Consider the following 15011-nt stretch of genomic DNA (forward strand, 5'->3'; position numbering starts at 1 on the left):
CCTCCACTTTAACCCAGGCCTTTTTCGCATGTCATTTATTACACTTATCACCATCTGAAATTATACGTTTATTTTTTAGTCTTTAAGAGGTGTGTCCCTCCACAGAAAGTGAGCTCGGTGGTGACAGAAGGCCCAGTGATGGAATGGAGCCTCTCATAGGGTAGGAGCTCCTCAAGCATTGGATAAATGCATGAGCAAACGGATGAGGGAAAGGTCATGTTTTGCATTTGAAACACAACTAGAACCCAAAGGAAAATGAACAGTAGTTGGACAGAGATGCCGAAATGTCCCTGAGAAAGTGACCCATTCTTTCAATGAAATATCCGTTAGATAAGTTATTTTGCTTCCCTTCTTTCCATTTGAGATATAATCCATTGCAATCCCTTTTTTCCTTTCACTTCAAGTACTGTGAGGGGGTTGGTTTCAAAGATTTAACACATTGTTATTAATCTGATCAATCAAATCCTAGTTTGGGTCTACAATTGAGTTAGGTATTGCTTCTACCTTTGCTGAAGTCCCATGACCTCGCAAAGGGTAACTACTTTCAGCAAAAATGTCAGTCTGATTTCAAGATACATTTTCCAGGATAGTACAACCTTGTTACACAGTCCCATTTTCAGTTCAATGTCGTTTTATCACATGGAAGCAAAGCCAACAGATTGTTTCAGTGAAAAAGCCTCTGCATTCAAAAATAAATTGAGTTTTTCTGGAAACTAAGTCTGTGTTAGACAAGCAGAACTTTCTTTCCTTCATCTCTCTTCCTGAACTTGAATCATTTAAACCTAAGGCCACTGAGAAGGAATGCAACATAACTTCAGTGTATTTTTGCACAAAATGAAGTTTGTTTTTGGACACTTTAGGCAGCCAGGAAGGGTAACTGTAAATAGGATTAGTTCTGTCACAGCTCTGAGTCAACATGCACAGAAGCCTCTGGCTTTGGAAGCTCATTTTTACATAGGGAAGGTGGATGTGGTAGACAATGGTGGAATAATCTTTGCTGAAATCTTCAATGGAGGGTTTCAAGGGAAAGGCTAACAGAGATCAGAAGAAAGTCAACATCCTATGAGCAGTACCCAACTTATGGCCAGGTTGTGTTCCAAAGGTCAACTTAGAAGTTTTCTGTTTAACCAGTGGTTCTCAGCTTGGGTGAGTTTGTCTCCCAGGAAATATTTGGCAATGTCTAGGGACATTTGCGTTTGTCTACAACTGGAAGGTGAGAGGCACTAATATTAATCTAGTGGGTAGAGACCAGGGGTGTTGCTGAATATCCCACCATGTACAAGACAGGCTCCACAAAAAGGAATTATCTGCCCCCAAATGTCAATAGTTGCTGGTCTGAGAAACCCTAGTTCAGACACTGGATTGCTTTTTCCCACAGGATCAATGCTAAAGATGTCCCTACCGCAGAGGACTATTTTGGCAAAGATGGCTATCTGTCCACTGGTACTTATTTTTATCATCCATGCTATGCTGCTATAACTGCATAAACTACATTTCCTAGCATCTCTTGCAGCTAGGAATATGGCTGGTTCTCACCAGAGAAATAAGAGCAGAGATGATACATGTCATTTCCGGGCCCACGTTTTTAAGAAACAGCTTCCTACCCCAGTCTCTCTTTCCCTTCCCACCAGCCAGTTACAAATCATGGTGAGTTCCTATGGCAGTGGTTCCCAAACTTCAGCTACAACAGAATTACCTGGCGGACTTGTTCAACCTTAGATTGCTGGGCTGCACCCCCAGAGTGTCTGATTAAATGGGTCTGTGGTGGGGCTTGAGGACTTGCATTTCTAACAAGTTTCCAGGTGTTGCTGATACCGCTGGTCTGGGGACCACATTTTGAGAACCCTTGACTTAGGGGATTATGATGCCACAAGATGGAAGGAGCCTGGTGATATCTGAATCACCACCCAGAGGAAAGGCATCTTTCCTCTCCCTCCATGGTAATATCAACCCTGACCTGTGACTTGAATGAACAAGGATTTACTACTATGGTTCAACAACTGAACTTTGGGAGTCTGTGTTCCAGCGGCTTAGTGTATTGTAAGGCTCTTTACATCTACCTGCCCTACATCTCTCTCCCTTACATGTCCTTGTAGAATCACAGAATATTTTCTTAAGAGATGAGGGAATACAGGCTAGGAAGGATGGAGTGACCAAGGTTACATGGTAAACGGTATGGCTGGTTATTCAATCTGTGTTTCATTCCCCCGACTGAATATATAACCCATAACAAAGATAAAAAATCCTGATTATCTTAAGAACTTGAATTTTTAGGAAAGATGCAAGGAAGAAAATTTTCTTCCCCTTTCCTAGGCAAAAGATCAACCTGAGACAACATTTTGAAAAAGATGTTTTGCTTTTCTGCTCCCCCCCCACCCCCAGTTCTTCCTATGCCTTCTTTCTCTCCCTGTGTCTGTCTCCCTTTCCCCACATCACTGCCATCATGTTGCCCTCCCCACCCAGTCCCTGCCACCTTATTCTAAAATGATAGGTTTTTGACTCTCCAGTCAAAACCCCCATTTCCGCATGCAGCCAAAATGAGCTTCCTGCCAGGAAGAAAACAATTGGAAGGAAGAAATCTGCTGGGGAAGGACAGCACATAATTCTCCTGAAGGGGATACTTTTTAAATAGTTGTTAATGTGCATGCCTTCACGTTTACTTGTGAAATTTAAAACAGTTCCAGGCAGGTCCGGTGGCATTTTTCAGGCACTGAGGGAAGTGGACAGTGAGTGGGACTGAGGATCCTGTAAAAGGAGGGCAAGGCTGTTACTCACAGGCAGGGCACGTGCCCTGGTGTCTCCTGCCCTCCTGTGTCATCACAGGTCTCTAAAGTTCCTGGTTCTTTTGCAAGAGGGTCAGTGGGAAGCTGGGCAGTGGAGCTGGGACCCGGCCTTACTCACCGAGGTTTGGTCTATCTGTGAAGAACCTGGTTGCCCGAATAGCATTTGAATGTCCCCAGTATATTAGAGCAAGTGCTCAAAATTCCCAGATGACGTAATGGTCCTATGGAAGTTTAGCACAAGGCATTTTTAAATGTAACTGCTTCTTGCTCGTTTGCACATGTAACTTACTTGAATCAATCTTATTGACTTCTTCTGAACTCTATCCACAGAACCTGAGGGCAGAATTAGAGGGATTTATGCATGGCACAGACTCATTTTTTGAGCTTGGTTCGTGTGTATTGATAGTTTTCTAAGGTTATGTCTACCTAATGCCAAAAACAAGCACGCAATTAGTAAGCAAGTTCAGGCAGAAAACAGGGAAAAACAATGCAGTCCATTTGTTTGTCTCAGCAGACAGGTGAGCTCGGTTACAACTGTCAGTCAGATATTTGTAATACCTGTGACAATCCTGAAAAACTGAGTGTACACAGAAAGCTCCCAAATTAGATGATTTATTTTTCTGTATCTGAGACCTTATCCTTGAAACACGGGGAGATGTGACAAGCGTTCTGTGTTGTCCCCTTTCATTACTCAGTGTCTCTCAGGGGCTGGAGTGCTCTTGTTGGCTGTACTCTCTATATACAGTGTGGGTGGGTAATCTACAGGTTTTGCCACTTTTTCACACTTAATAAATGTCTAAGTAGATAGTGACATTTTGCATGTGTCAACTTGTCCCGGGGGGGCTACAATATATTTTCTTCACAAAAACCGGTACTTTGAGTTTCACTTTGAGTTTACGACCTTTCATGTCTTAGTCCCAAGAGTAAGTCACTGGTGCAACTAAAAGCAGAATATCAGCAATTGTCCTTAAATGCAGGGGGTGGGTGGAGCCTGGGGTCTTGCCTCCCACAGGTAGGTCACTAGCACTTATCCTTGGCCTCAGACTAGGTCCTCAGCAGTGGTCTGACAGTCAAACCTTCTTTGCAATAAAAACCTTAATCTCTGACAGGAGGTTTTTCTGAGAGCGCTTGTGATCTTATATGAATCACGCCTCTTTGAAGCACTAACGGCTATCTCTTCTGTGGTGGTTAAATAAAGTGATGCAAACTCGCAATTGCCGTATGTTTCCTAAGTGGCGGTCCCTGTGCCAGGCATTTTATATACACTTTCCAGTTTGGTTTTCAACACTGACCACCTAAGGTAAGTACCGTTTTACAGCCAAGGGAGCTGAGGTTTGGAGAGTGTTAACCACATACTTCCCCACGGTCCCGCCGCCCCCCTGCCCGGCGCCCCCAGTGGCTGAGCCCGCTTCAAAGCCTGAGCCCTGTGCATATGACCAAAACAGGAGTTCCTATTTAGAAAATATTGTGGTGTGCCAAATAGCAGAATCTAATCTGCTTAAAAAATGCAAGAGCTAATAACTTTTTTTTTTAGATTTTTTAAAATTTATTTATTTTGTTGGCTGTGTTGGGTCTTTTTTGCTGTGCGTGGACTTTTTTTTTTTTAGTTGCAGCGAGTGGAGGCTACTTTTCGTTGTGGTGTGCAGGTTCCTCATTGCCGTGGCTTCTCTTGTTGCGGAGCATGGGCTCTAGGTGCATGGGCTTCAGTAGTTGCAGCACATGGGCTCAATAGTTGTGGCTCATGGGCTCTAAAGTGCAGGCTGAATAGTTGTGGCACACGGGCTTAGTTGCTCCGTGGCACGTGGGATCTTCCTGGAGCAGAGATCGAACCCGTGTCCCCCGCATTGGCAGGCGGATTCTCAATCACTGTGCCACCTAGGAAGCCCCAAGAGCTAATAACTTTTTTTTTTAAATTTTATTTATTTATTTATTATTTTTTGGGGGGTACACCAAGTTCAATCATCTGTTTTTATACACATATCCCCATATTCCCTCCCTTCCTTGACTCCCCCCTCCTCGAGTCCCCCCCACCCTCCCCGTCCCAGTCCTCTAAGGCATCTTCCATCCTCGAGTTGGACTCCCTTTGTTATACAACAACTTCCCACTGACTATCAATTTTACAGTTGGTAGTATACATATGTCTGTGCTACTCTCTCACTTCGTCTCAGCTTCCCCTTCACCCCCCGCCCCCTCCCAAACCTCGAGTGCTCCAGTCCATTCTCTGCACCTGCGTCCTTGTTCTTGTCACTGAGTTCATCAGTACCATTTTTAGATTCCGTATATGTGAGTTAGCATACAATATTTGCCCAGGAGCTAATAACTTTTATTGTGAATTTAGTTTGGAACTAAGGGAAGAGTATGCCATTTTGACCTAATCATGGGAGATTACTGTGGGGCTGGCTGTCATTTGAATCTCGTTCTCAGATGTCCTGGGTTCACTGTAATCGCATAAACCTTTTTTCAGCCTTTGAAACTACGAAGACTTAATGGGATCTTCAGTTCATGTGGGCCCACCGTGCTTGTCCACTTTGTCACAGCAATGGGACGTGTGGTTATTCATTATTGAAGAGGACTTTTTCTGTGACTGATGCACTGGTTAGAATACCTTCATGACTCATTTCCTGTAAGCTGGTTAACCCTATTCCATTTGAAGACCTCAGAAGACCTTCTCCAGTCAGCCACTTTCTCACTAATGCCTGCCCCCAGCCCCAGTGGGCACCACGTGAGGAGGTGGGGACTCAGGGAAAGTTCATCTCCTCTGATGGAGAAAACAAACATCCTAAGCCTGTGTCCCATTTAGCTGGTTAGTGGCCTTGTACTGGTAAGGAAGTGATAGTGACCTAATTCGTTGTACAAGATACAGCCAGAGTAGGAAGGAGATATAGCAGAGGAGGGGGAGGAGACATGGACTCTGGGGGAGGGGGCTGTGAAGAGGAAGGCTTGGCAAGGAATGCTAGACCATGTGAACAAAAGAAGAGACAAGGAAAGAAAGAGTCCTGTTGGGAATTCCCTGGCAGTCCAATGGTTAGGACTCGGCACTTTCACTGCCAGGGCCCAGGTTTGATCTCTGTTTGGGGAAGTAAAAATCCTGCAAGCTGTATGGTGTGGCAAAAAAAAAAAAAAAAAAAAAAAAAAAAGAAGAAAGAAAGAAGAAAGAAAGGAAGGAAGGAAGGAAGAAAGGAAGAAAGAAAAGAAAGAGAGTCCTGTTGCTTAGAAGACTAAGACTCTCAGATAACCCTTGCATATACATTTAAAGAAATCTTTTTCCTAAGCTGAAGTCAAGCCTGATTCTTGATTCAAATCAGTTGGCTCATACAAAAGTCCCACGGTTTTTAATGAGATCTTAGGTTTTTAACTGGAAGTCAAAAAACATCCCTCCAACACCAAGCAAAGATGTGAAAAATAGTCTCATATCTGAACACTACTTTTGAGGAAGTGTTAACAATGTTACTATTATGAACACTCAGGGAAAGGTTTTTTGGCTAGAAGTGAGTAGGTGAAAAATATTTTCTTTCATTTCAAAAACAAAAGGCTTTATTTGTTGATCTCTTTCCTTAAATTTATTGTTACTTAGCTCCCACCTGGGCAAACCTGGCTTGTGAGCTCCTCTGGGGTCAATTCTGGATTCGGAAGTTCCCAGGCTGATAGAACAGGAATGGATAGCCCTTAAGTGGCATTTAAGTGAAATGTACAATTTTAGTTGGGTAGACATTGTTGTAGGTCGTTCATTCATTTGCCTATCCATCCGTCAATCATTTGTGGACGGCTACTCAGGTTCAAGTAAGCGGGCTGGGTGCTGAGGTACAGAGTGAACCAAACAGAGAAGCCTTTGGCCTCACAAAGCTCCCTGTGTAGCGTGGCACACAAGCAGGAAAACCAAAAATCATGGCAGAATGTGATGGGTACTAGGAGAGGAGAAGTGTTTTGGTGTTATGGAAACAGAGGAGAGGGACATCAACCTGGACTTGAGGAGTTACAAGGTTTCTGACAGGAAGTGATGTCTAAGCCAAGATCTGAAGGATGCAAGGAATTAGCTGAGTGAAAGGATGAAGGTGGGTGGGTGTGGGAAAGGGTCTGGGCAGATGGAGAACTCGAATGAACAGGGAAAGAGCTCCGCATGCTCAAGGAACTGGAGGAAATTCTGTAACTGGGTAAACACCGCTGTGCTGATCAGATGGCAAGTGGAAGGGCAAGAAGCAAGACTGGCATCCAAGAGGGTCTAAAGCAAAACAGAAAAGGTGGGAGAGATGGAGGTGCAGAACAGAAACCACTAGTTGTGATTATGTTCTGGGATGCACTTCTCCAACTTTCATGTGCACACGAACTGCCTGGGGATCTTGTAGAAGGCAGATTCAGATTCGGCATTTCTAAAGAGATCCCAAGTGATGTCATAGCTGCTGGTCCCAGGACCACACTTTTGGGTTTGAAGGATCAAGAAAGCATAGAAGTGTCTCTGATAATTGTTGTGGGACAGTCCTGGTGGCTTAATAGGGTTCTGTTAATTTGGGTAGTCATAGATACAGAGTCCTGTTCCGAGGCACTGCTGAAACAACACTTCCATGAATTCCACTTACGTTTTCTTCCTGGTTGTAATTCCTGTCAACTGGGGAGGGCCACTTTTCGGTAAAAGTCTCAGATTGGCTCTGACCACAGCCTGATCGGTGGCTCACCAAAAAGACATGGAGAAAGGTAATCTCCTACACCTGGGCAGTGGTTCTTAAGCTGTCCTTCTGTAGAACACTGGGGTTCTATACACAGCATAGTGTTTCCCAAAACTTGAATAGTAATGGCAGTCTTTATACCATTAAGGGAAAAAAAATGAATGCTAATGGGAAAATTTTCTTAAAGTTTTTCTCCCATGTCTTTCTCTTAGTTCTTTGGTGCCGGCAGCTGTTTGAGTGCTAATGAGTGCTGGTGGAAGACCAAATGAGCGACAAACATTAGCCGCAAAGTCTAGCCACGCTTGGTGCTGCTGTCTTTATGGCTATGCAAACTCATGGATAAGGTTGTTTTATATTATATCCATATACTGCGGTCACATTTCCCTGGTTAAAACCCCTCCTCGTTTACACGTCAGAGCTGCAGTGTTTCTTCAAAGCACAACAGAAATGGACAAATTGGAGAACTATGTCCTGTGACACACAGTTGGGCTCCTTCAACCTGCCCGGGTGCTTCCGGGCCTCTGTTCCATCTGGACCAGCACATTTGCACAGAGCCTCTGCAGCCCAATAGGCTACAGTCCCTGGTCACAGTGGTTTCAGGAAGGCTGCCAGGGCTCAATTGGGCTTGGTATTTCCCCTCCTTCCAGCAACTCCCAGCTCTTATTTAGTTTTAAATTAAATAAAAATTGCAGCACACGGATTTGAATTAAAACAAGAGGCCTGATCTTTGTAATATGCACCACATCAATAGGAAAGCTAATTTGTGCAAAGCACGTCTCCTCCTTTAATTTAAACCACAGAGCTCTGCCTAGTCGGCTTCAGGGGAACTGAGCGCTGGGCGGGGCAGCTCACTCCAGGCATTAACTAGGGCTGTGCTGAGAGCGACAGGAACAGTTTCAGGAGAGCTTAGCGGCCCTCTTAAGCCCTTTGTGCTGGGTGTCACACGATACAGCAGAGCAGTTATGAACTCCTGGCCTTGAATTTAAAGAAGGTCTTAGAATGTCTCAGGGTAAACTTCCCCAATTGACTCTTAACTGCAACCTAGCTACCAAAAACAGAATTTGCATTATTAAAAGCTTCTCAAGACAGAGGAGGCAGGGAGACCACACTGCTCCCGACCTTGAGACAACTCCTCATTTTCAGGTTCCAAGGTTGCATGTGTGTGGATTACTAGTCTATACAAAACAAATCAGGGAGGGTCTATGCTGGGTGAGAAATTGACTCTACGTCCTGACAGTCGCTTTGCTCAGTTTAACTTGCTGTATAGGTCAAAGGCATAGGCGAGGGTGGGGAGAGGGGGAAGGCAGAGCGTGGTGGAGGTGACAGTAGGGTCATCCATGAACAATGTGAGCTTTGCCCAGAAACACTGCTGAACCCCAGCCATCTAGACAGCTCTATGTTTCAGGGCTCACTGCAGGTAGTGCGTGCTTCCCACCAGGAGGGAAGGAATACGCAGCTGGATCCCTCTGCAAACTGTCACCTCCAGCTGTGTCCAGATTTGGAAATGGGTCTGATTCAGGTTTTATGGGGCCTGAAACGTACACAGTTTTGGACCCTCTTTATGGAAAACGATACGAAACATCTTTTACAAATTTTATATACCATCAGGACACACTGCTAGGACCCACCCCAGGGTCTTGGAAGGGGGGCATGGGGAGCTTAAAACTGAAATTTCTTTAACTTTACAAGTGAATCCACTTCTGCTTGAAAAGCATCACCAGCTCTCCTCCTGCCCAGTGCCAAAAAGGCATGCACAACGTAAGTGTAAAAAGGACAGAAAAGGCTTTGTCAAATAGTAGGTATAATTGACTAAGACAAATTCTGGTTCTTATTTGATTGGCCTTTGAACCATCTGTGGTGCACGGTGTTAGTGAACCAAGCTTGGCCCAAAGCCAAGTTCTCTCTCTTAGGCTGCAAGCCACCTGAAGGGCAGGGTTCTCATCGTCGTCTTTATTCACCTAAATACCTACGCAAGAGAGCCTGTCAGGGAGTGTTTGCTGAATGAGTAGCTGGGTGACTGACGAGTGGCTGTGTAAATAAATTCATGCTCCCATTTTAGATCGAGGGTCATTGCTGTTTACCTTCTCTAAAGGACTCTTTGAAAAATGTTTTGAGCTGTGTAAAGAAAGGCTCCAACTGAATTTATTAGTAAAACAGGGACAACTAGGTTCTACCAGAGAGCTTCTACAGTTATCCCTCTTACCGGATGCCCAAAACCACTGTAGCCATAATTAAGAACATTAAACTACATCATAATGCACATATTCTTTAAGGGGGTTAGCTGTTTCTTCTGGTTTCAGCAGCTGTTGTGCCCACACACCCGAAAAAGGCTAGACAGTGTGTTATTTGATCTGCTTTTTCACCTCCTCCTCTGGCTTACATTACCTTAGGTTGAACTTTTAAATTCTTTATTTCCTGGCAAATATATTTAAACCGTTAGGTCCTGAGTGAGGTATGGCATATCAGAAACCATGCAGAAAACCATTCTCTTTTGAAGAAAAATACTGCCTTGCACACGGTGAACTCCCCTGATCCTTCCTGTACGCAGTTGGGATCAATGGGGGCAGCATAGAACCTGAGCCTGTGGCTCCGAGGGGTGTCACCCACGTGTGTGGTTTGCTGTGAATTGGATCGGGGTCAGGTTTGCATGAGGGACATGTTAGACATGCTGGAGTTGGCCTCGGCTAGCAAGGGCATGGTTTTGATTTAACTTTTGTTCTCATGACCTTGAGGGTAAATCTGAAGTCCTGTCAAGACAGATGAGAAGGCTCTAAATTCAAAGTCAAGAGGCCCGGGATCAAGTCCTGATTTCATCTCTTCATTGGTTGTCAGATTGTGAGCAAGATACTCAAACTCTCCATGTCTTTCTCTGTCTCTTTCTCTTTTTTAATCTGCAGAAAGAGACCAGTAGCACCTCTCCTGTCTTGCCCTGGCTTTGAGTCTCAAAACATTGCCCACAAAGGTCTTAGAAAGGTATAAAGGGACTTTTGAGTTGAGCATCTGTGATTCCATTACATAACTTGTAACATTGTAGTCTCCTCATTTTAAAGCTAAGAAGACAGCTTTTTAGTGGAAAATACAATGTTCTCAAAATAGGAACTTAACTAGCTGATGGGTATTCCCCTGAATGAAACTAATAATGTCAATCCCATTAATGTGATGAGGTTATTGTTTTCCTTCTAGAGGCTGAAGTTGCTTTAGAACAGGGTCAGATAGGAAATACTTTAGGTTTTGTGGGCCACACAGTTTCTGCTGCAAATTCAGCTCTGCCCTGTAGCAAAAAGGTAACCACAGACAATATATAAACAGAGAGGTATAGCTGTGTTCCAAATTTATTTACAAAATTTGTGTGGGGTATATTTGGTTCAAAGGCCATAGTTCGCTGACTCCCTGCTTTAGAATATCAAAAAGGTATCACCAATCAGTCCCTCCCATCAGGAAGCATGCACGAGCCTCCTAGATAGCTTCTTCCACAAGAGGGAAGACAGTGGTATCAAGCAGTATGAGCAGTATTTCATCTTGTGGAACTGAAAACCACAGCCACAGAAAGAGAAAATGAAAAAGCAGAGGACTTTGTATCAGATGAAGGGACAGGATAAAACCCCAGAAAAACAACTGAATGAAGAGGAGATAGGCACCCTTACAGAAAAAGAATTGAGAATAATGATGGTGAAGATGATCCAGGACTTTGAAAAAAGACTGGATGCAAAGATTGAAAAGTTTACCAAAGACCTAGAAGAATTAAAGAGCAAACAAACAGAGATATGCAACACAAAAACTGAAATGAGAAATACACTAGAAGGAACCAATAGCAGATTAACTGAGGCAGAAGGGCGAATAAGTGACCTGGAAGACAGAATGGTGAAAATCACTGATGCAGAAAAGAATAAGGAAAAAAGAATGAAAAGAACTGAAGACAGCCTAAGAGACCTCTGGGACAGTGTTAAATGCACCAACATTCACATCATAGGGGTCCCAGAAGGGGAAGAGGGAGAGAAAGGAACTGAGAAAATATTGGAAGAGATCATAGTTGAAAATTTCCCTAACATGGGAAAGGAAATAGCTACCCCTGTCCAGGAAGTGCAGAGAGTCCCAGACAGGATAAACCCAAGGAGAAACATGCCAAGACATATAGTAGTCAAACTGACAAAAATTAAAGACAGAGAAATGTTATTAAAAGCAACAAGGGAAAAATGACAAATAACATACAAGGGAACTCCCATAAGGGTAACAGCTGATTTCTCAGCAGAAACTCTGCAAGCCAGAAGGGAGTGGCATGATATATTTAAAGTGATGAAAGGGAAGAGCCTACAACCAAGAATACTCTACCCAGCAAGGATCTCATTCAGATTCGAAGGAGAAATCAAAAGCTTTACAGACAAGCAACAGCTAAGAGAGTTCAGCACCACCAAAACAGCCCTACAACAAATGCTAAAGGAACTTCTCTAAGCGGGAAACATAAGAGAAGCAAAGGACCTACGAAAACAACAAAACAATTAAGAAAATGGTAATAGGAACATACACATCAATAATTACCTTGTATGTAAATGGACTAAATGCCCCAACCAAAAGACACAGACTGGCTGAATGGATACAAAAACAAGACCCATATATATGCTGTCTACAAGAGACCCACTTCAGACCTAGGGACACACACAGATGGAAAGTGAGGGGATGGAAAAAGATATTCCATGCAAATGAAAATCAAAAGAAAGCTGGAGTAGCAATTGTCACGTCAGGTAAAATAGACTTTAAAATAAAAAATGTTACAAGAGACAAGAAAGGACATTACACAAAGAGCAAGGGATCCATCCAAGAAGAGGAGATAACAATTATAAATATATATGCCCCCAATATAGGAGCACCTCCATACATAAGGCAAATGCTAACAACTATGAAAGAGGAAATGCAAGGCAGAAATAGAGACACAGATGTAGAGAACAAACATATGGACACCAAGTGGGGAAAGCGGGGAGGCTTGGGGGGGAATGAACTGGGAGATTAGGATACCAAATTGTACACTCTAAATATATGCTGTTTATGGTCTGTTAACTGTATCTCAATAAAAGTTCTTAAAAAAAAAAAAGAAGGTATCAGCAGATTCTGGGCTTCCTCACATCCCCTGACCATTCACACCACACTGCTGGCCTTAGTTTTTAATGCAGCTCCAATCCAACAGCTAAGCAAACACAGAAGGTGCCAAATCCAGAAAACCATCAAGCCACAAGGTTATTTGAGCAGCACTTCAGATCCCAACATGGCTATCTAAACCCTGAACGTTTCTCAAAATCTTTATTGTAAAATAAAGCATTGTTTAAAATATAATATCTAACTTTTAAAAATAAGCCACCATTCTCCAGAGTAAAGCTACTGTTGTTTTGATGGGAAAGAAGGAAAAATGCTTCCCAACTTCTAGAAATGCTTTGCAAAAATGCAACCCAGTGCCGACTTCCTATTTATGTGATCCAATTTGCCTTTTGTTTTCCCATAATAGTAGTCAACTCATTACCAAAGTTCATCACTGCTCTTAATCATGATCACCTATCAGTACAACTTATCCTCTCTATGACTCTCTCACCCCGCCGGCATGTGTGGAAAGGCAGGGAAGCACTGTCAGAGGTAGTTTTTAACTCTGGATCTCCATTTGCCAGTACTTGATTCAATGACTCATTCTCAACCTGGGAGCTGCCGCTCTTTACTGTGTGAAACAGGCTAGGAGGGAACTGAAGGTGAAACAAGCCTTGTAGTCCTAGCACTACTTCTTAAAATGTGGATTTTGGACACTTAGTTGGGTTTGAGGTGAAGTCTCAGAGACCTGGGTTTAGGAATGATTTTGTCCTTGGCCAAGTAACTTAACTTCTTTGAGATCCTGAACCTCAGTTTTCCAATCTATAAAATGAGTTAATATCTGCTTCATAGGGTTGATATATAGTGAGTGGCAAATAGCAGATATTCAATAAATGATTGTTTTTCTCACTTTTTCCATATTCCCCCGTATACCCCAAATTTTGTTTGTTCTATTCTGAAACAGTTTTGTTTGTTTGTTTTACTCTCATGTATCTTCCAATGAACTGCCTCCGAGTGTAATATAAGTATACAAATACATAGAAGGTGTGTAAGGGGAAAGATCTCCAAACAAGAAAAGGCTGATGGTAGGAAAATTAACTGAACAGAAAGAAACACAATCCCCAGAGTAGGTCAGGGTCTGCAAATTAATTTCGTTTATTTTCTTTGGGAAATAGGAGCCTTCAGGTATGGTTTGAGAGTAGAGACCTTGTCAGTTTCATCCACTTGTGCCTAGAACGGCTCTTGGCATTTGGTGAGGGTGCAACTAATACTTATTTTCTCAACTAATAACTGAGCATCCTTAGATATGATTTATTATCCATGGGAAGTTCCTGGAGCTTTGCATTAGGGATGGAGCAGGGGTTCTAAAGGAGAAGGAGCCTTAACATTGGACAAAAATGGCACCATTTATACACTATTTATCTGTAAGTATGCAATTTGTAAAATTATTAAATTGTGCAAATTCTCCCAAATGAAAATTGATCTGAAATAGATCAGAGTAAAGTCCAATGCCTATTTCAGACCAGTTTCTGGCAGATACTGAACCTTGAGGCCATCCCAAAAAGATTCCCTTTAATTTCATTTCCCTTCTGGAAAGAAAAATCCCACTGTTGCTCAGAACTTATGGATATCCACATGATAGTATGTACAATGGGGTAAAGAGAAGCAATGCTTCCCCAGAAGGTCTCTAAGAATCCTTATGGTTTTCCAAGTACTGGGAAATTGTGAGAGAAGGGCTGCACTAACACACGATGTAGTCCACGTACCTGAAAACATCATCATGTGCTGAAAGTTCCAGGGGATCTTGTGTTTCCGGCCCAGATTCAGGAGGAAGGAGAGGGGATATATGTTGCATCCTCTGGCTACAAAAATTGCTAGCTGTGGATAGCACAAACATTGAGGAAAATATTGCTGCAACAAGGGTGAGAGTCCTTGAGCTTTAAATATTATGTCCTTAAGCTTCTCTATATTATGACCCAGGAAAGAGGAATAAACATGTCAATACATGTACGTCCAACTTGCTTCCAAAATTCATCTTTCAGTGTCAATTCCTTTCCAGAAATAATAGAGAACTCTGTCTTCTTTGGACATATGCTTGGTTTAAAATTGTTAACCCAATACCATTTCAATCACTGTAAATTTTCTCATCACATTTATGTTGCTGATAACTGACTCTACACTCAATTCTGCTGCAAAATGTGAGGCAGAGACTGTTCCGAGGCTGTGGCGTTATCCTCTCAAGCAACACTTTAGAAAGGATGAATGTGCTTCGGCTCACGATTATCATCTTACTTTCCATCAGTTTATACTCCCTAAATCTAGCAAGCTTCACTTAATTTTTTTTTCTTTTAGTGGATTTAATTTTGAGAGGAATTGCCTGTCTAAATGTATAATACAGCTTCTGCTTTAAGAGGCATGTCACTAAAATCCAAGCTTTACAGGTTAAAAATCTATGAAATATTGGTGGGAGTCATCTCTCCCCTTTTGACATCTTAGACTC

General features: G+C 42.8%; 1 protein-coding gene across 1 annotated transcript in view; it reads right to left on the bottom strand.

Moving 5' to 3' along the window:
- SLC9A9 (solute carrier family 9 member A9) overlaps positions 1–15011 on the bottom strand; it is a 535038-nt gene that overhangs the window by 192634 nt on the left and 327393 nt on the right. The window contains exon 11 of the mRNA XM_057739599.1: positions 14278–14389. Within this exon, the coding sequence (XP_057595582.1) occupies positions 14278–14389 (112 nt within the window). The remainder of the gene's footprint in view (positions 1–14277; positions 14390–15011) is intronic.

Source organism: Hippopotamus amphibius, chromosome 6 (genome assembly GCF_030028045.1).
Source record: "Hippopotamus amphibius kiboko isolate mHipAmp2 chromosome 6, mHipAmp2.hap2, whole genome shotgun sequence".
NCBI lineage: Eukaryota > Metazoa > Chordata > Mammalia > Artiodactyla > Hippopotamidae > Hippopotamus > Hippopotamus amphibius.